The following is a 22,500-nucleotide window of genomic DNA, read 5'->3' as shown; positions in this document are numbered from 1 at the left end:
CCAAGGCATAGTAACAACATACTTTAGTAATGCACTTAAAAGGCAAATAATAATAACTTGGGAAAAAAAAACATCTTACCATCTGTTTTCTGCAAGTACTTTTCCCATCCTTGTTTAAGCGGAGATGAGGGACATAATGCAGCATCAAGTCAGGATTTATTACATTTTCACACGAGTCATTTGGCTGGCTACATCATCACCGTGACATATTTGTCCCTATGTGTGTCATGAGCAGAAATGCATGGATAATTTGAATGCATAATTACAACCAGCATGCACATTGTAGTGTCTGCCTCGCAAAATAATTTGTTCACTGCTTATCACTGTGTAGCGTAGCTGGTGTAATTTACAACAACTCTGTTTAAATAGAGTTCAATCTGAACAGTAAAGAAAGGTAATGAACAGGCAGATCTAAATGTACAAAATAACAACACCAACCAAATAGCCATTTATCCTTACAACCAGAGTGCTTTTACAAGGCGTGTCAAACAAGAAGTGTAACCTCTTCGCAGGAAATGCGGAACTCTTCCAGTCTATCATCTTTCCCAGTGGATTGAACTTCCAGGTTGTTCTCTCCAAACCATATTACCGTTAAATTATGCAATAGCAAAAGTTTCTCCAGTTAGTTAATGTTCTATGTCCCCCTGTGGGGAGTACTCCAGCCAAGACAGATGTCTATGTCTATTGCCATTCATCTACCCTCAGCAGTCTCTACGGTTCCCAAACATTTACACTCTCTGTGGCTATTATCTGGAAATGACCCAGTAGGGAGAGACTAGACAGGTTTATATTTCCGAAATTCAAAACAGACCTTCTTGGTTCACCACGGCTAGATAAATTGAGCAGAAGCACCTTCTTGAGCAGAAAAAAACCCCAGCTATAAATCATAAAATATTTCAGTTAGGTTTTTTTTTATTTTTTGCCTTGCATCTGTTTCTCTCAGATGTTTTCATTGAGAATGACTTCCTGTTTAATCATATGTGCTTTTTTAAGGCCTAAAAGGGAGAGATATGAGTTTAGATAAACTTCCCATAAGGTCCTGAGATCAGTGACTTAGGGTGTTATTCACATGATCTTCCTCACTGCTTTTCTCAGTCACAGACTGGACCAAGAGTTCACTGGGAACACAACACAGGTGCATCGTTAATTCGGAGAGGTCCTGACCCGTTCGGAAATTGCTCGGTGGGATGGTGTAATTCCATCTCAAACATGAGGCAGAGTGCTGCTTACCTGCGTGCAGGAAATTGGGCACGAGAGGAGATACGCTCACGCCAAAAGAGAGAGATGGAGACCTGTGCCGGTTCACTAAATCACTCTGGGAGGCCGGCCAGGGCTGATAATGACCAAACAAGCCTCAACAGCTGTGCCTCACAGTTCTCCTCCACCCCAGAGGCCTGCCAGGCGCTCCTTTCCCAGAGAAGAATTAGAGAGAGAGAGGGTGGCGACTCGTGTAGAGAAGACAGGACGCATCTGGGCCGTGAGCTAAGAGGCTGGAGGCAACAGCTAGTTTAAAGATGACTGATTCTGCATACACACACACACACACACATACACACTCTCTCTCTCACACACACACACACACACACACTCTCTCTCTTTCACACACACACACACACCGGTAAGGGAAACAAAATGGAATATGGAGAAAACCAATAGAAAGCAGGAGCGGAGTGTTGTGTAGGGTTATTGAATTGATGAAATTGCACATTTAAGGAGGTGACATTCTGCTCTCAATGTGATCACACAGCTTCCCCAGTAGAGATGGGAGATAGCTGACCGGGTTATGGTGATTCACAGTCTGCTTTAACCCAGTAGAGATGGGAGTGAGCTGACCGGGTTACGGTGATTCACAGTCTGCTTTAACCCTGCCTGACCCCATCATTGTGGGGACGCTGGCATCATAATTTGAACAGCAGGCTAATCAAGCTTGGTGTCGTTTCTTAACAGGTCCGATGCTCACGATTCATCCCATTTGCTTGATGATTCACACATACAGACACAGACACACACACACACACACACAAACACACACACACACACGGACACACACAGACACAGACACACACGTGCAAACACAAACACACACACACTTTGCACAGCCTTACGCTTGAAAGGAATTTTTGTGATTTGCGGCACTGACAGCGTAAACACATATATTTAGCGAGCAGCTTGCTGGATCGAGAGTCAGGGGAGTCCGTCTCATTTCTAAGGGGAGTTAGAAAGGCCTACACTGTAAATAGGGCAAATCCTAATGCTGGAAATCAAATTAAATTATACCTTCGCTCCCAAATCTCTTTCCCGCTTGCCATCGCCAAGCACACAGACACTCTCTCTTTCTTCCGTCTTTAAAAAATATATCATATAATTTCTAATTCAGCAGAACAGAAATGTTTTTCTCTCTCTCTCTTCCCAGGGCGTGCATCTCTTCAGCCCCTAGCAAGTTGAATCCGTCCTACTGTAAATAGCTTTATCTCCTTAGCAGAGGTTAGCAGGCACCACTGGGTCAGAACTGATGGGGGATAGTATAGCCCAAACTGTGATATGAAACTAAGTATAAACATTGCCTGAGTGTCACTGTGTGTGTGTGTGTGTGTGTGTGTGTGTGTGTGTGTGTGTGTTTGTGTGCGTGTGAGGGTGTGCGTGTGAGTGTGTGTGCCTGTGTGTGAGAGTCTTAGGCAGACAAAACAAGGGAGAGGGAGACATAAGAGTAAGCCCGACTAAAAAAAGGGGAAAAAAGTTTCAGCAGCATAGCAAAACAAAATCAGCAGCATAGCAAAACAAACAACAGTGGCTGCTGTGTTGCCAGGCACACACACAAACACACACACACACACACACACACACACACACACATACACACACACACACACACACACACACACACACACACACACACACACACACACACACACACAAACACACACAAACATCACAGATCAAGGACACAACTTCACCACCATATCCCCTCCCAGCAGAGGCCTGGGCAGCTGCAGAACATTGTCTCTCGCCGTGTGGGTTAACAAATTCACAAATTGACTTCCCTAACTGTGTGCTGTACACACATAGGCCCCAGGCCCCAGGCCCCCGGCCCTCTCCTGCACCCTGCGATACCTCTCCTGCTTCAGTACATCACAACATGGCCAACCTGGAGCCTCCGTGCCCCCTGGCCTGCGCTCGGGCCTCCATTTTGGGACGGATGCTGTCGAGAGTGGCAGCTCGTTTTAATGAGACCCAAAGGGAGAGTTTTATTAATCATCGCCGAGCTCTGGCTGGTTTGGGGGACGCGCGCTGACAGGAGGACACTGAGCTGATCGCAATGCCAAACACATCTACGAGAGAGGTTACAAGTGTCCAAATGTGTGAGCGGAGATGGTGAGTCACCGTCCAAAGAAAAATAGTGCCTACTCACTGTGTGCTTGTGTGTGTGTGCTTGTATGTGTGTGCTTGTGGGTGTGTGCTTGTGTGTGTGTGTGTGTGTGTGTGTGTGTGTGTGTGTGTGTGTGTGTGTGTGTGTGTGTGTTTGTTTCCGTGTGTGTGTTTATGTGCTTGTATGTGTATGTTTGTGTGTGTGTGTGTGTGTGTGTGTGTGTGTGTGTGTGTGTGTGTGTGTGTTTATGTCTGTGTGTTTGTGAATGTGTGTATGTTTATGTCTCTGTGTTTGTGTGTGTGCTTGTGTTTTCGTCTGTGTGTGTGTGTGTGTGCACATGCATGTGTGTATGTTTATGTCTGTCTGTGTGTGTGTGTGTGTGTGTGTGTGTGTCTGCCCCCTGCCATGCTTCTCCTCTCTGGCCATTTGTTTTCCAGACATTTCTTTTTGGTCTCTGGCAGCAACTGACCTTGGGGGCGAACAGAGGAAAAAGAGGCGACAGGCAGCGGCTCCGTTCCGCCGCACAGCCCCCCCCTGCCATTCCCCCCGAGGCCTCCTACTGCTCTCCCCAGTGGCTTCCTACTGCTCTCCCCAGTGGCTTCCTCTCTCCCGTCAGTTACTACACCTCTCTTATCGTCCCCTTCATCTGCCTCATCTGTCTCATTAGCCTCCTATCTCCACGCGCATCTCTCTTGAACGTATTCCACTGCCTCGTTTAGCTACTCATCAGTGTCTGCGGTGTAATCCCATTACGTGTTTCCCTTGCTTTTTTCCTCCGTCTCCTTGGCTTTGAGTTTGAAACTCCCCTGTGACTCCACTTGCGCGTCGTCTGCGTCGTCTGTCAGATACAGTACGTTCCGCAGGATGGCAGCGCCGATGGCTCTGTCCTCTATCCGTTTGGCACCGGCGCCACACTGATTGATCTTTCCATCAAGCCACCCAGACAGACACCGCTGGTCCACTGCTCTTCACCAGCTGAACTGAGATAGTTGGAGGAACCGCTTCAAGACTATTAAGCTATCCCTAGAACACTGAGCAGATTCAAAGACTATCCCCTAGAAGACTGAGCAGACTAGAAGACTATCCCTGCGTCTGGCTTTTCTTGTAGACAGGGGAATGCATTTGGCTGAGCTATTTGAACAGAAATACACAGCATTTCGGAGAAGAATGGGTCCACCGTTTCATCACACACCAATCAACGTACGACAGGGAACATCTGGCACATAGAAAATATTTCTCCCACGCTCACCTCTCAAACTCAAGAGCCTTCCTTATAACTCTTCCCTCAGAAGAATACCGCAGACAAGCACTTTCTCTTTCCTCCCATAAGTTGTGCAGTAAATACAGTATTCTGGCTCTGCCTCATCAATAAACAGCAACTCAAGGAAGTTATCAGTTTCCCCTCCACTGTCAGATGTCTCTGCTTATTTGTCAACGTGTGATCCTGTGGGTGTGCTGCGAAGGGATGACTAGCTGATTACGAACGATGAATTATGCACAACGGACGTCTCAAGGTTGATTTGCAGGCTGTGCAGAACTCCTGATGAGCTTGCTGTTGGCAAAACACCATCAATTTTCCCAGAGACTATGTTTTTTTAATACTGTGTTGCAGCATCTCCGTATGTGCGTGTGTTTGTGTGTGTGTTTTGCATGTTTTCTGCCTGGGTTGACAGAGTGCAAACAAGTACCCGTGAAAAACACCTTACACATAAACACACACACACACTTTACCCTGACTACATGCTCAGAATGCAGAGGTACAGATATTCTAAATATTGACACTGGAAATGTCTTATTGCTGAACATGGACCCGCTGAGGCACACTCACACACTCTGAAGGGAGGAACGAGTGCAGGAGCAGGGACTCACCTCGGAGGAGGTCTGTGGAGGCATGGGAGGTGCCGTGGCTCCGGAAGAGCTGCCAGTCAAAGTCATCATCCTCCCCTTGACTGTACTCACACAGGCTGGGATTGGAGTCCTCGTCAAACGTGCACCCAACTGCTGGAGAAAGAGAGAGAACAGTTTTATAGTAGGGCTGTCAATCAATTAAAAAAATATTACTACTCAATTGGACAGTTTTCTGTGATTAATTGCGGTTTTGGTACTTAGAACGTGGTGTGCAACCCCGTTGGGTTATTTTGAGATATTTTAACCATTACATACGCACTAACAAATAACTTAGGCAGCTGCGTTAATCGCATGAATTTGTTTCAACACGTTAAATATTAAAACAAATTCATTCCATTAACGTACATTAAAGTTTGAATGTTCTTAAAAGTTTTGCGATTAATTTCAAACATCTTAAATATTTCAAATTAAAACTTGTATGTACATTCACTGATCATCATTTGATTTTCTTCACAATTCCAATTTCAGTGAAAGCACCCAGCCATTGTAGGAGATACAGGAAAAGAGAGCGAAGGGACAGCCAGAGATGTTTCTGTACACACACATAGCAAAAAGAAAAAACACTTAATCTTCCTTCTCCGACTCAATTGCCATTAACTATACAGCATTTCAATGAGAGGCAAACTGCTCCTGGGTCGACAGAATGAAAGCAGCCAACAACTAATCCCACTGTCTTTACGGGGGAGGAACATGCTGTCCAACACAAGACCATATATGCACCCGCAGTGGTCGAGGTGCTGGCTGCAGAAGGTCGAACAGGCGGGGCACCCCACTGAGGTTGTTTTTCTCCTTAAGCCTTGGCTCCATTTCGGGGCTTGTTTTTCTCCTCAATCTTCCCCCTTGATCTCCATCCCCTTACTGTAGTGGGAACGCCAACAAGCATTTCTCCCTATAAACCCGTTTCCCCTACTCCAAGCAATAACCGCCTACGACCATGTAATCTGTTCTATAATCCCCAAACACGCTCCTTACACAGACAGACACACATGACGCACAAAACAACACACACACACACAAACACACACAATAGACAAAATCTTAATATACAGAGAGCCTAGGCCTAAGACTGCACAAACAGCATACTCAGAGATACTCACTTGCCATGGATGAAACACACAGACACACAGACACACAGACACACAGACACACAGACACACAGACAGACACACACAAACACACGCGCGCAGACAAGCGCAAAAGGACACAAATAAAGTTAGTGTTAGATGGCACCCAGGAGATGGACTTTATTATCCTAATGCATCACAGCCCAGCTGACTCCCACCCCCACCAGCAGCTAATTTCCCCAAATGATGTTTAATAGGCAGGGCTCTGATGGCCCTGGGGGCCTGGCACAGTGCCCGCTCAGTGCCAACGCGGTGCCTGCTGCTGCAGCTGGTGCCTCCGGGCCCCAGAGCCCTGCAGGTGGGACGATTACAGGCCTGGGGGTTTCCCTGTGCCCGCCACATGCCAAAGCAACCTGCCCACCGGCGTGGCCCGCTGAGAGAGGCCAGTGAAGCCACGGGGACATGGGCACATAGCTGCGCCCGCCCCACCGAAGGTGACCTGTGCAGATGAGTGAGTCATTAGGGGCTCGTCCAGCGGGTGTGTGCTGGCCGGCGGGGCCGTCAGGCTGGCAGGGCAGCGGTCACCTCCACGCCGCACGCCCTCAGAGGGACATAGGCAAAAGGGCTAATTGGGGAATTGTTGCTGTCAGCAAGGGAAGTCAACACAAAGTGAAAATGTCTCTGTCTCACTGTCACGTTCTGTCTTTGTCTCTCTCTCTGTTTCTCTTTCCCTCACCAGTACTGTGATAAAGTGTAATGCAGTAACGAAAATATTTCAATACTGGTTCAATAAACAAGTGTTATACCACGACTTGGTTGAATTTCCTATTTTGACACATTCTTTAGAATGTCAATTAACTTTGGATATTTGCTAAACTATAACATTGTGACAGAGTTACAAATTAGTGGACTGACGGAAGTAACTGAGTAGCAACATATTCCGTATGTCTGAAATAGCTTTTAGTACCGTTACACTACATTTGGGCTAAGGACCACAGTGGTTTTACAAAGCTAAGGCCTAACAGAATGCTGGGATATGCTGGCATGGCAACAAGAAGTATAGAACTAACAACTGGGCTTTGGCCATAGCAACCATCCATTTAGAACTAACAACAGCAGTTTGTCCTGTAAGTTAAGAAAAGACTGAATGTATGACGGAAAGAAATAGTTCTACAAGCAAGTCAATTTTAGTGATCAAAATGTCGAAATTATGTCCATTATGTCCAAGTATAGTAATTACGGTATATGCGGAATAATTAACTTTGCAGCGTTTGGGTAGCAGACAATAATGCCCTCTTCTTCACAGTGGCTGCGTTACCACCTCAAACGGGCATTCTTTTTTTCTATATGTTCTCTCTGTCTCCATTTCTCTCTCTCTGTCCCTGTCTCTTTCTTTCTTTATCTCATTCTCACTCTCCCTCTCTCTCTCTCTTTGAGGCTCTTCAGACTCTAAGACATAACAAACATCGACCTGGACTATACACAGTGGGGAGAGCTACCAGACACCCTGGAGGAGTAACCAAATGTTCAACACCACTTTTTGCTTTCCCCCAGAGACCATATGGGAACAAACAAGAAAAGGTAGACAAAAAGACAATTTCCCCACTACAACTCTGACATCAGCACAGTCTCCAGTAGCCCAGTAGTCCCCCATCCTAATAGGTAATCTCACACACCCAGTGAAGAAAAGAAAAGACTGAATGTATGACGAGATGGGATGTATTTCACACCCAGTGAAAGCTCTGGGCCCTGGTAGGAGGATCTACACCTATTGTGGAACCTGGCAAGAGCTGAGAGGAAAAAAAAACTCTCTCTCTTAGAGTCCTCTCACGCGCTTGAGTCACGACTGTCGCAAAACCGTTGCTATGCATCTCGGTTGCCAGGGGTTAGAGGGTAATTGAGTGGTGTATGGGTAGGGGTATATCACTGATAGAGAAAAGAGAGAGAGAGGGTGAGAGTAAAGGAGGAAGACAGAGATGGCAGCAGACAAAAAACAAGCCCCCTGGCTCTGTTACTCCTCCTGGGACTGCTAAGTGAATCTTCCCTGTGGAGTCTGTACAGAAGCAAGGCAAGGCAAGGCAAGTTTATTTGTTTATTCATACACAGAGGCAATTCAATGTGCTAAGGAAAAGAAAAAGGAACATCCAAATAAATACAAAGTGCTTAAGAGTGCAAAACAATACAAATATATAATTAAAAGAAAGCACAAAGTAAATAAATTGATAATTAAAACAAGTAATATAATGAAATTCAATGTAAAGTGCAGTAAGAATAGAGTGCAAGTTTTGGAGCTCAATCAAAGGTAAATTAAGAGATTGTTTTTAACCTGGATTAAAACATTTGGGGCACATCTAAGATCTAAATTTGGGGCTACATTTGGGGCACATCAAAGATCTACATTTGGGGCACATCTAAGATCTTCTGGTAGTTTTGTCTAGTTGCGTGCAGCATAACAGCTCAATTCTGCTTCATCATTAGTTTGGACTCGCTCTACTACCTGACCTGAGTCCATGGGTCCTGGAGCACCTACACGAACTTGGGCATTGGTATTTAGTGCCCGAGTCGAGGTGTTTGCTAATGGTACTCCTCTTTGCTGCCAAACACAATAATATCTGTTTTGGCTCATCCAATTTTTATGAGAGCCGTTTCAGTACTGTGAAGCCTGATTGAAATGTGTCAAACTGACCACTTGAATTCAGAAAATTGCTTAGTTGATTGAAAACAACTTCCTCAATTATCTTAGCTATAAAATAATAAGTAATAGTGGCATAATGGCAGCTGTCTTTAGTGACTTTGGGAAAGTGCCTGATAGCAGTGAGCCAATAACTTTCTGCAAGTTGATTTAAAATAGTTAAAAAAAAGTCCAAAAAGTTCCTGTTAACCAGCTTAGAGAAATGTAGCTGTCCAGCCCTGCATAACTTATAGGTAAAACTACAAAGGCTTTGTATAAAGAGGTCATAGTGGATTTTAAGTTTAGTTTTTCTCCATTTGCATTCAGCTTTCCTACATTCTCTTTTCAGGGCTTTTGCCATCATGGTGTTTCTCCACGGTGCTTTCTGTTTGCATTTTATTAACTTTTACTGGTGCAACAACACCAAGGTTGGTGACATGGCTTTGGCCTCCGTAAACTGAGCAGTGGTACTCTCATTTATGTATCTTTTCTTAACAGAAAAGAACCTTTGAACCTGCGTAGTGATCAGTAAGTCAAAGCAGACACAAGAATGATCAGAAAGGGCCAAGTTCTTAACCATAACAGAGGAGACGTCAATGTCGAGACTTTTAGAAATTACCAGATCCAAAGTGTAGCCTTGAGCGTGCATAGGCTCTTTCAGACGCTGCCAGAGACCAAAAGTGTCAGGTAGTGCAAAAGGTTCTTTGGCATTATTATCCATGTTGAGATCTATGTGGATGTTAAAATCCCCTGCTATGATACAAAATATATAACTGAGAGGAGTTCAGTTCAGTTCAGTTCAGAGTATTTTGGAGGTCTGTAAAATGGTTAATAATACAATGTTGGGAGCACCCTTCAACATGAGACTGAGGTATTCTAAAGAAATAAAACTACTAAGTGTCATTTTGCACTAGAATGCATCTTTAAATGAAGACGCTACTCCTCCTCCTTTCTTGCCAATTTGACAAATATTTATAAAGCTGAAACTTAATGGTGCTGTCTCATTTCAGATAAGTGGTATTGCTGCCTTTTGCTAACCATATCTAATTAAGAAACACAAAATCTAAATTGTACGATACTATAACATAATTGTTCTCTGGAGATTAATATCAAGTAGATCTAGCTTTGTGGAGATAATAAGAGCCCCTGAGGCAGTTTGTGCAGTTGACATGATACAGGTAACAGAGTAGACGGGTTTACCTCAGAAACTGAATTCTAATCAGCACCAGAATAAAGAACATTCTAGAGGGAGAGGGAGGGAGGCAGAGAGAGGGAAAGTAACAAAGAGAGAGACAAGACGAGAACAAGACGAGAGAGAACGTGGATGGAAGAGGGAGAAAGACAGTGAGAAAGGGAAAGCAGAACACAATTTGAAAAAAAGATGGAGAGATATACAGGGTAAGAAACTCAGACTGGGAGAGAAACAGAGTGAGACAGAAAGAGAAAGAGAGAGAGCAGAGATGGCATGTGCATCTGGTGCTCTAACACATCTCCCTCCACCTCTCCTTTACAACTACTCCTTTTCTCCTGTTTTCTCCACTCCTCTTCTCTCTACTCTTCTCCTTCAACTACTCATCTCCTCTTCCTTCCTCTCATTCAACCTGTCCACTACTCTCCTCTGCTGTTTTCTCCACTCCTCTACTACTACTCCTCTAATCCTCTCTTCTTTCTTCTCCTTCAACCTTTCCTCTTCTCTCCCTTCTTCTCTTTCAACCTCTCCTCTACTCTCTCTCAACCTCTCCTCTTCTCTCCCTTCCTCTCCTCTCCACTCATCTCCCCTCCTCTTCTTCAACTTCTCCACTCCTCTCCTCTCCTGTTTTCTCCACTCCTCAACTACTCCTCTCCTCTCTCCCCTCCTCTCCTTCAACCTCTCCTCTCCTTCAACCACTCCTCTCCTCTCCCTTCCTTCAACTTCACCTCATTTTTACTCTCTTTCAACTATTCCTCTCCTCTCCTCTCCTCACGTGGGTTCCTGGGCAGAGTTGGAGCAGCAGCTATGCCTCAGTACCCATCATCCACTGCCGGGGCGAATCACAGCCCCTGTGTCAGAGCCACCCAGAGTCTCTCTAGCTGCTAATTACATTATAATTTGGCACAGTCGCAACATGCTGCTGAAAATAAATAACTAAGCAGGCGGCAGGCTTGAGACTTTGCCAAAGTTAAAAGCCCACTGGCTGGAGAGAGACAGAGAGAGAGAGATAGGGAGAGAGGGAGAGAGAGAGAGAGAGGGAGAGAGAGAGAGAGAGAGAGAGAGAGAGAGAGAGAGAGAGAGAGAGGGAGGGAGGAGGAGTGGGCTGCTTTTTGTGTGCACTCACGCATCATCCTTGTTCATTAATGTAAACAAGTGCTCTGCTGAGAGTGCGGGTGTAATAACATCCATTTTAAAATGGAGGAGAATGGATGAGCAGGGACTCGGGGTGCTGAAGGGGCTGAACCTCCAACAGCATAACTGGCACAGAAACATACTGGAGAATTTGCAACCACAGCACAACACAGGACAGAGATAGAGAGAGAGAGAGAGTGAGAGAGAGAGAGCGAGAGAGGGACAGCTGAGCTAAACTACTCCTCAAGAACAACTTTGTAATTATTAGTCCTGTCAATCGGGGAAAAAAACTGATTAATTACACAATTTGCTGTGATTAGTCGCGATTAATCACACTTCTTCTTAAGACTGAGCTTGTAATAATGAATATGTTCTTGATTAATAGCATTTTTTTTTTACTTTGAACACAGATTCCCCTCCCTCCCTCCCTCAAAAAATGAATGTTACCTTGAAAGGCATATTTGTTATATGTGTAGCACATAAAGCGTAAAGGGACTTTTATTTTGAAACAGGTACTGAGACAACGCAGAGAAGAAGAGAAACAGATTTGTGGGGAGGGAGATACTTTGGAGTGAGCTAGCGACTACGTCAGGTGGTCGCAAAAAATTTTTGACAGCACTAGTAATTATATAAAACTTTGGGGTTTTTGGGCTAAAGTGATGAGATGTTGCATAGGCACTGCTTTGTGACAGCATAAACAAAAGAGCAGGGAATAGAGTTTATAATCAAACATGTAGTATGCAGCAGGCAATGACGAGCTACTTCCTCACCTTAAACATGTCCTCATAACCTTACACTGGAGACGGAGAAGCACTTCTTTCTCAATAGATCCAAAACCTGTCACTGCAGGAGCTGGTACTGTGCCAGCGCCCGCCATACAACTGTAGAGTAGGTGTGACAGAGTGGTTATCAATACGCTAAGGGATACTGACACACTGATTATACAGCAGACAATACAAGCCACTAAATGGCAAGAGGCATCATTTCGGAGCCTGAGCGCACTGACATGCGTGGCCTGTCCTTCAGTCTCCCCAGTGCTAGCCTTTGCATCTCGTCTAATGGTGGCAGAGCCAGTACCGAAGCTATTCGGTGAAGATTCAGAGGTCACAAGGACTCGATCCCAAAGATCTTCTGAAGTGGAGATCTGCTCACCATAGAGCAGAAAAACAAACAAACAAACAAACACAAAAACTAGCTGAGCAGAATAAAGAAAGCAAGCAAGCGAGAAAAAGGGAGGAAAAAACTGAACTCACTGATAGGCAGTAAATCAGAGAGTTAAATCTGGGTTGAAGCCAGTGTGGAGAGCCGCTGGAGTGGATGCTCGGAGAACAGAGGGATGGGAAGGAGAGATTGGAAGACACAGAGGCGTAGAGAGAGAAATACAGCAAGCAAGAGAGGAAAAGAGAGCAACATAGCAACAAAAATAGAAAGAGAGAGTTAGTGAGCAAACAACAGAGATTGCAGGAGAGAGAGAGAGATAGTGAGAGAGAGAGAGAGAGAGAGTGAGGGAAAGAGAGAGTGAGGGAGAGAGAGAGATAGCATGAGAGAGAATGAGGGAAAGAGCAAGAGAGATAGCAAGGGAGAGAGTGAGGGAGAGGGAATGAGAGAGAGAGTGAGAGAGAGAGGGAGAGAGAGAGAGAGTAGGTGAGAGAGAGAGTGAGGGAGAGGGAATGAGAGAGAGAGGGAGAGAGAGAGGGAGAGAGAGAGAGAGAGTAGGTGAGAGAGAGAGTGAGGGAGAGGGAATGAGAGAGAGAGGGAGAGAGAGAGGGAGCGAGAGAGAGAGAGTAGGTGAGAGAGAGAGTGAGGGAGAGGGAATGAGAGAGAGAGTGAGAGAGAGAGTAGGTGAGAGAGAGAGTAGGTGAGAGAGAGAGTGAGGGAGAGGGAATGAAAGAGAGAGAGCAGGTGAGAGAGAGAGTAGGTGAGAGAGAGAGTGAGGGAGAGGGAATGAGTGAGACAGAGAGGGAGAGAGGGAGAGAGAGAGAGAGTATGTGAGAGAGAGAGTGAGGGTAGCGTATTTACTGTGCTGCTGTATTTTGGATCCTCTGAGGCACTTAGAAGGCTGTGAGAATGAGAATGCTGTGGACACTGGCAGGTGGAAATAAATCGGAAATTGTCAGAGGATCATAAGGATGAATTGTCTCCGTCTGCAAAGCCACAGCAATGGGATAAAGAAGTGTGTGTGTGTGTGGGGGGGGGCAATTTGTTTAACAGCATCCCAAGGTTAGCGTAAGTTGGCCTGGGGATCTGTAGACGTGCCCTACTTTAAAACAAAACACTGCTTTCTTCCTTCAAAAGCCAAATTGGGAGAACTCTTTTTAAGGGTATGTTATTATTCAAGTGCCAAACGAATTCGATTTTTTTTCTCCACTAAATGCTCTCCCCTCTCTTGCCTGCTGACTTGTTTGTTGCCTGCTCCGCCTTGCCATTTAATTGAGTACATGCACAGCTCTGAGGCTCTCAGGGCAGCATCGTTAGCCAACCCGTGCTAATCCCCCCTATCTACATATGTAGCATTCAGACCGCTTCATGCTCAGGCGGGTTTGAAGGGGCACGCACCGCGCAGCAATCTCGCCGCCGAACACGGACGAATGGATAACGTTTTTAGGAAGGAATAGCTGGCCTTCACACAGCTTCGGTCAGGTTTTAATGGAACACTGCAGGCTACCAGCATGAGAATGAAAGAAAGAATGAAGGAAGTAAGGAAGTAAGGAAGGAAGGAAGGAAGGAAGGAAAGAAAGAAAGAACGAAAGAAAGAAAGAAAGAATGAATGATAAAAGGCTGACTGAATGAATGAACAAAAAAACGAACAAACAAACGATGGAATGAATGAGTGAATTAATGAATGGAAACCAACTAGACAGACATCAAGAAATGATGGATATGACATAAAGTTGCCCCACAAACTGTTCAGTCGTGACTCTTACACTGTGAAACTAACATTCTTTGTAACAGCGACTCCCTTTTTGGGGGAAATTGACCACGAGTGGCGCAGGTCACTCTTGCTATTTACAATATAGTGCAGCCGCCGCTCGGCCTCCTGGGAAATAAGCGGGACGAGGGCATGTCGTGTCCCCTATCTGCATGATTAACGTTCGAAAGTCAGTCCAACAAAGCACTCTGGGACATTCTGTCCAAAATGAACCAGTGCACACAGTCGCAGCAATGCACTGCTGAGCAGGACGTATCCCGAACCACTTCCAGAGTTACACACACACAAACTAGCCTGCAGAGATTCCAAGCTATTCCCATAGATGACATTTACACACACATACAGACACATACACACACACACACACACACACACACAGACTAAAAAACTAGCTGGCAGAGATCCCAAGCTATTCCCATAGATGACATTTACACACAAACACAAACATACACACACACACACAGACACACACCATGCCCAGGGTTTACTGGCCAACCCTCAAACAATTCATGGACCCTTTTGTGTATAAAGCTTATGTAGAAAATGTTGACAGGACACACTGGCACTGCCTGCTTGTAGTGAACAAGCAAAGACTTAAGACACCCACACTCAAGCAGAGAGGCAGGGGGACACATGCACGTACAGAACCGCTTTCTATAATGTGCAGAGTACTTACTTTCATCCTTCCATTAAAGAAAACTCATACATTGGCTTCCAGAACACAGCTAGGCTCTCTCTGAACTCCCTTCCTATTCCCCTCCTCCCCTTCATCTCAGACAGTTGCGTCTCGAGAGTGGCCCTATCGTCCCTCGCTCACACACACACACACACACACACACACACACACACACAGACACAGACACACACAAAGACACACACACACACACACACACACACACACACACTCAAACTCCTCTGCCTCTCCAGCGCAGCTCATTTGCGTTGTCAGGAATGCAGAGCCATGCATCAGTGCCAGCCAAGTGTGTTTGCTTTAGCAAAGAGTTGCTCGCTGCTCCACATCAACACACCCCCACACACATGCTCTGTTATCTCTCTCTCTCTCCTTTCCTCTCTCTCACACACACACACACACACACACACATATTCACTCTTATTTCTCTCACACACGCTCTTTTACTTTCACACTCTCTGCCTTTCTCTCTTGTTCTCTCGCTTTCTGTTACCACACACACACACACACACACACACACACACACACACACACACTTTCACATGCTGTCCATCATCAACCGTCCCAGTTAACAGGGACATGATTCTGCTTCACACGCTAGCGTTAACATCATGTCCACAACTCATGCTCCACTGTCTCCCCCTCGCTAAACAACCACAGCCTGGCATCAGATCAGTCCTACTAATTCCCATGACTCAGAGAGGTACACACACACAAACACACACACACACACACACACACACACACACACACACACAACAACAACTCACACAAACACACACACACACACACACACACACACAACAGCAACTCACAGAAACACACACACACACACACACACACAGAGAGAGATATTCAAAATGCAAACATCCTACACATCCTAAACCAAACTAGACAGAAGGGGGAAGGAGTGTGTTCATGTGGATGTGATGCATGATGCAGCCGCAGCACAGTCCAATTTCACTTCCTGATAGAATTCCAACAACACTGTGCAAATGAAATCCATACCGATGGCCCCGTCACCCATTCCCTGTACAGCTCCCTGTCACAATCTATGTCCGGTGTCACCTGTCACGAAACACCACACCAATTCATTACCTTCTCCTTCATGTCGACATGTCTAAGCTCTGCTTTAGCTTAGCTGAGGAGCAGAGACAGAAAGCAGAGGAGAAACTGCAGCTACTCAAGAGCTGTGTGCACATCTCTCATTGCATCTGGTGTCAGCAGTATTCTGAGTTATGCACTGAATAACACCTTAGCTGATATAACCAATACTGACAGCAACACTACATTTATCTGTCTTCAGTTTCAGAGTGTCTTGTTCCCATTCATCATCCCACAGATGGGCTTTTTTTTCCCAAGAACTGAGGACCTCATCAGAAAGAACAAAAAACAAAGAGTGAGGTGACAAAAACCACTTACACACATACAAACACACTTAAACACACACACACACACACATATCCCTACATACATACAAGCATGCACACACACATTAATTCATACATACGTACAATCACACATACACAAGTACAACCACTTTCTCTTCACATACACAAACACTCACAAACACACAGAGAGAGTGAGAGAGAGAGAGAGAGAGAGAGAGAGAGAGAGAGAGAGAGCGAATCCAATTCCGTACAGAAGGTCATCAGTCTTGTGTTGTATTCTTCTGTGGTGACTCTTGTTTTGTTATCCTGTCTGGCTGCCTTGTGTTAAGTTTTGCTGCTTTCATTTCTGTTAAACACTCGGCATGGAGAGTCGCCTCCTCTGCCGTCCTTGAATATCATCCATTTTCTATTGGATTTCAGGCCACCTTCACTTCTCACTAAAGAGAAGAGCACAAAGGCAAACAGCCAGAGAGGTGGAATTCTAACAGGCACAAAACAAATCAGCTTCATTTACAAAAGGCGGTAGATATCAACTCTCCCCCCACTTACTCCCTCTCTCTCTCCCTCTCCCTCTCTCTCTCCCTCCTCTCTTCCTCTCTCCCCCTCCCACTCCCTCTCCCTCTCTCTCTCCCTCTTTCTTCCTCTCTCACCCTCTCTCTCTCTCTCTCTCTCTCTCCAGCCCCTCATCTGGAAACACCTGGCACCTTCCTGCCTGTTTGCATTTTCTAAGAGAAAACTAAATTCCTCTTTTAAAGGACTAAAAAAACAAACAGGACTTGAGGACAGAAGATGGGAGATGAAGGAGAACTTGTAAAATAAAGGCGACTGGATAGTCTGTCTACGGAGACTTTACAGATGGTTTGCTGAAATTCAAGTTCACCTTAAACCAAACCCGACCCCTATCCACAAATTGTAGTTAACAGAGTTTCAACAAATAGTTTGATTTTATTATGAGCATCTGTAGATAGTCTATAGGGGACCATCCGGATAGTGTGACCAGGGGATCTGTATGAGGACCTACAGCTGACACAGGACAGGATCCTCTGGAGGAAGGTAAGAGCATCAGCATCAATCTCTTTCTGTTTGACGTTAGTCACTGGCTCAAGTAGTCGGATCATGGCTGACTCATAGAGCTCACTTACAGTCCAGGTTAAGCTGGCAACAGTGTGTGTGTCTAACAGGAGATGGATATGTGTGTGTGTGTGTGTGAGTGTGTGTGTGTGTGTTTGTGTGTGTGTGACTGTGTATCAGCCATATAACACGACCTCATCATAGATGCTAAAGAGAAGAGATGCTCAGACCGCATGCTTTAACAAACAGCAGGCCGTGAGAGTGAGTGAGTGAGTGAGTGTGTGAGTGAGTGAGTGAGTGAGTGAGTGAGTGAGTGAGTGAGTGAGTGAGTGTGTGTGTGTGAGTGAGTGTGTGAGTGTGTGTGTGAGTGAGTGATTGAGTGAGTGAGTAAGTGAGTTGGTCTCTGAGTGAATCAGGCAAGGAGTGATCTTACAGACATCTGAACCTCGGTTGTCCAGTTTGCCTCCTCCTCCTCCTCCTCCTCCTCCTTCTCCTCCTCTTCACCCTTCGATCTTCTTCTCTCAGTGTGTACTCGTACCTAAAAGGACTGAGCACTACTGCAGTCCCACACAGATACATCTCTCTCTCTCTCTCTCTCTCTCTCTCTCTCTCTCTCTCTCTCTCTCTCTTCTTGCCTTCATCTCCCTACATTTCACGCTCTTCCTCTCTCTTCAATTGTTTCTCGTCCCCTCTTTCTCTTGCCCTCTCTCACACAGCTTCTTTCTCTCCATCTCCCTCTCTCTCCATCTCCATCTCCCTCTCCATCTCCCTCTCTCTCCTACTCCCTCTCTCTCCCATGACCAGCTCTGGCTCTCTGTTCACAATCTTTATGTGATTTTTCCTTTGGTGGAATCTTTCAGCTAAATATCTTTGTTTGAAAAGGTGTTGATTTTATATTGATTAGATGTTCTTCCTGGTAATAAATAGAGGCTTTGAAGTGAAAGCTCTCTCTCTCTGTGTGTGTGTGTGTGTGTGTGTGTGTGTGTGTGTGTGTGTGTGTGTGTGTGTGTGTGTGTCTGTGTGTGTGTGTGTGTGTGTGTGTCTGTGTGTGTCTGTGTGTGTGTGTGTGTGTGTGTGTGTCCATTGAGACCTGATATGAGAAAAGACAGAAAGCAGAGCTGCCCTCTTTCACCGGCCCACAAAGGTAAACAAACCTTCCACCACACATTCACACATTACATAAACACAGAACCTGAGACCCAGTCCCAGTACAGACACACACACACACACACACACACACACACACACACACACACAGACAGACAAACATACACATCAGCCCCTACATCTACAGCTCCCAACTAGCCTAACCTTCACTGCAGGCAGTCAGCTCTCTTGACTGGCCATGTGCTTACATTCTCTCTCTCTCTCTCTCTCTGTCTCTCTCTCTCTCTCTCTCTGTCTCACACACACACACACACAAACACACACACACACACATACACACATGGTGCTGAGAAAACTGGTGTACATGCCCGTGATGTCATGTGTCACCTAGCTATCACATGAGGGAAGGTGTTTTGTTTTCCATTCCACTCTGACCTCCTCACATTCTCTTCATCTCTCTCTCTCTCTCTATCTCTCAACAGGTGTGTCTGTATCACCCCCTTCAGTGTCGCTCTTCCTCTCCTCACTCTTACTCTTTTCCACTCATCCTCTCCTGTGGGGTGAGATGATTGGGCTTCACCATGGCCAGGTTTAACTTGGATGAGGGAGGGATGAGAGAGAGAGAGCAGACAAAAATGGGTTGCACAGCCCATGAGTGCAGAGGCCAGCACCAATCTATGAGATGGAGAGAGTGTAGCTCTGGGAGGCTCCAGCAAGACTCGTTACTTGGTAAAAGTTTTCCAGTCTGTTTTTAGAGAGGAGGGAGGAGGGAGGAGAGAGGGGAGAGGAGAGAGGAGAAGGTGGAGGAGCACACTGGCACATGCATACATACACAAAAACACACACAAATGCGCACACACACACACACACACTCACACACATATGCACACACACACACACACACACACACACACACACACTCTCACACACACACACACATACACACTTAGTTTTACACAATCACAGAGAGGCAAGAGGGTGTGGGTGTGTACTTTGTGTATTTCCCAGCATGTTCTCTCTGATAAGCCACATGTCTCTGTCTCTCTGTCCTCCATGTCTGTCTTCTGATGCAGGGACATGAGAATCCAACCCATAATCACCCCCCCTGAGAGCCCATGACACTGGCCTACTGGACGGCCTTGTGGCACAACACCTTCCTCAAAAACACAGCCACCCCCTAACACACACACATTCTCTCTCTCTCTCTCTCTCTCTCTCTCTCTCTCTCTCTCTCTCTCTCTACAATACAGTGATTGATGATTATTTGGCATTCTTGTTAAATAATAGAGAAAGTCACTGTTTCTCTGTCTTGCAGAGGCAGAGAGAGAGGCAGAGAGAGAGAGAGAGAGAGAGAGAGAGAGAGACGGCATCTTCCTCCACTGACACCCATGGATCCTTGTGTTCGATTTTCACTGTGGGTCAGAGTATGTTTAAATAATAACCGCTTTCAGTGGCGGTGGGGAGTGTGTTTGAGCATAATGGAAATTGAACTGTCTGTCTTTTCCATCTGCCCCCGTCAAGGTGGGGAATACACACTGCGGCAACACACACAGGCACCACTACATCAAGCTCTAAACACATATACTGCACACACACACACCACATGTCCACACATCATCACTCATCTATGCACACACACACAAACAAATGCACATGCATACCAAAAAATTAAATATGATTAATTACAGCCTTCAGACAACTGATACCTGACACACCTGCATCATACACTTGACAAATCACTCCTTCCAGTGTTCATTAACTGTAATAATGATTTTGCAAATAGGCTTTTAATGTTCATCAGCAATTACATTTATGATCTAATTCTGTGCTCATTTACAAATCAGCCTACAGCATTACCCATTAGTGCAAAACATCCACACACATTGACACTCACAGTCACATAAACTCTATCTTTCTCGCACACACACACGCACGCACGCGCGCACGCACGCACGCACTCACACACACACACACACACACACACACACACACACACACACACCTCCACACACACACACACACACGCTGCATCACCTGAGGGATTGCGGTGCTTACATCACTCTATCATCAGCGCACACTGATTTATCTGGCTTCAAAAGCCTTCCTGTCTTATCTGCTCTTACATGTCAGTCACCTGTGGCAGTTGAATAAGCCAGAGGCGTGGAAATGATTTCACATACTGCTGATCACATTTGTCTTTCCCATTGCCCCAAGTTAAAGCCAAAAAAAAAAACTGTTTACTGTTTACCAACTGACAAGGCATGGTTCATCACCAATCACCATCCTTCATCTGGAGCAACCAGCCTGTACTGACTGACTACAAGCGTGGTCTTTCAAAAGTTGAAATATGTGCAGAACAACAACAATGATGTTACAACAGTGATACTCCCGCATTCTCTCACCACTTCTCTCTCCAGTGCTCTCGTTTCTGCTCAAAGTTGTCTTTTCTGATTTTCTGAAGACAGAAACTACACAATGTGCCTCAAAATAGTGTCATTATTAATGCCCCGCGATGTCCAGTCTACTTCCTGTCAGCCAAGGAGAGATCTCTCCTCAGAGATCACGACCCTCTCCACACACAGCGGCAGCCCTGGACCGACAAAACAAACTGAGGCTTTAAAACGCACGCTGGCCGGCTCCATCAGACAGGACGGGGTCAGCGCCTTAACAAACGTAAGGGTACGCATGAGTGAAGTGGACAGTCAGAGAGAGAGGGGGAGAGAAACAGAAGGGGAAAGAGAGGAAGGGAGAGAGGGGAAGAGGGAGAGACAAAGAGAGGCAAGAGAGATAGTGAGACAAAGACAAAAAGAAAGAGAGAGAGAGAGAGAGAGAGAGATGCTGACCACATATATACTGTACACTGCAATAAGCTTGTCACCTGACATCAACAGCCATGGTGTGCAATCATCTCACCACTAACTGCAGTAGCATAAACACAGGCCTGTGGTCTGCCTGCAGCTCCTCACATCAAATGCCAAGGGACTCCATGTCATCCTATGCTGCAATATGCTACACTATGCTACAATACGCTATGCTTAGCACTGATAAGAGGATGATGTAAGCGCTGGTCTGATGAAAGTATGGTAATATTACTTTTTTTGTCTCTCAAGACCATGGGTTCAACCCCTAGGGAGCAAACATAGACCTGATGAGGATGGCAGTCACTGTGGACAAAAGCATCTGATAAATGTTAATGTTATTTCACACTTTACTACAGTACTCTCTGCTATGGTATGCTATGCTACAACACTTTGTCCTATGCTACACTACAGAGCACGATGTTACAATACTTGCTATGCTATATTGTGCAATAATAAACTACACTGTTGCAATTTTCCTGCTGCAGTCTTTCAGTCTGCTTCAATCTGCCCCTGTCTGTTTTGATGAGACTCGGCCGGGAATGCCCTCCACTCCCAAATTAACCCAATTAAAGATGGTTCCAGTGAGAAGCACTGAACTGAACTCCAATCCCCTGGCTTAACCCCGCAGCGCTAAAGCTGCAGTTGGCTCACTCATTTAGCTAATGAGTCGTGAAGCGCGCACCTGCATTCCAGCCAGGTGGTAACCACCACCACCACCTCCACCATCACCCCCCTTCCCTTACTCCAATAAATTCATCCCTCCCAAACATCACCACCACCAGCAGCAGCAGGTGGCAAGGGAGGCAAGGCGCGTTCATCCACAGCTGTTAAATAGATCTAGGGTCAACGAGCTCACCATTAATCACGTATCGAGGCAAACCAATCGTGAAAAGCGCACCTGCGGCTGAGCAGGAGTCGCATTGACAGTCCCTCGCCATGAGGGGGCGCTGTGCCAGAACAACGGCTGAGGAGAGAAGAGAAAAATACAGAAAAAACCCTGCCAGGCAGCCAGGCAGCCAGGCAGCTGCCACGTAAGGACAAAAGACAACGGTCTGAGTCCCACTGACGACTGAAGTGCTCTTATTAAAAAAAGGCTGCGCGCAAAGGCGTAATGGGC

The 22,500-nt window shown here is 45.8% G+C and overlaps 1 protein-coding gene across 15 annotated transcripts in view; it reads right to left on the bottom strand.

The window, feature by feature from the left end:
- The window catches only part of ptprub (protein tyrosine phosphatase receptor type Ub), a 201,774-nt gene that overhangs the window by 131,067 nt on the left and 48,207 nt on the right, over positions 1-22,500 (bottom strand). For 14 of the 15 annotated variants that reach the window (XM_031575606.2, XM_031575612.2, XM_031575609.2 and 11 more), the window contains exon 2: positions 5,237-5,368. In XM_031575606.2, the coding sequence (XP_031431466.1) occupies positions 5,237-5,368 (132 nt within the window). The remainder of the gene's footprint in view (positions 1-5,236; positions 5,369-22,500) is intronic. The other variant, XM_031575608.2, reaches the window with a different exon arrangement.

Source organism: Clupea harengus, chromosome 11, assembly GCF_900700415.2.
Source record: "Clupea harengus chromosome 11, Ch_v2.0.2, whole genome shotgun sequence".
NCBI classification, from domain to species: domain Eukaryota; kingdom Metazoa; phylum Chordata; class Actinopteri; order Clupeiformes; family Clupeidae; genus Clupea; species Clupea harengus.
This window is presented reverse-complemented; position numbering and strand designations above follow the sequence as displayed.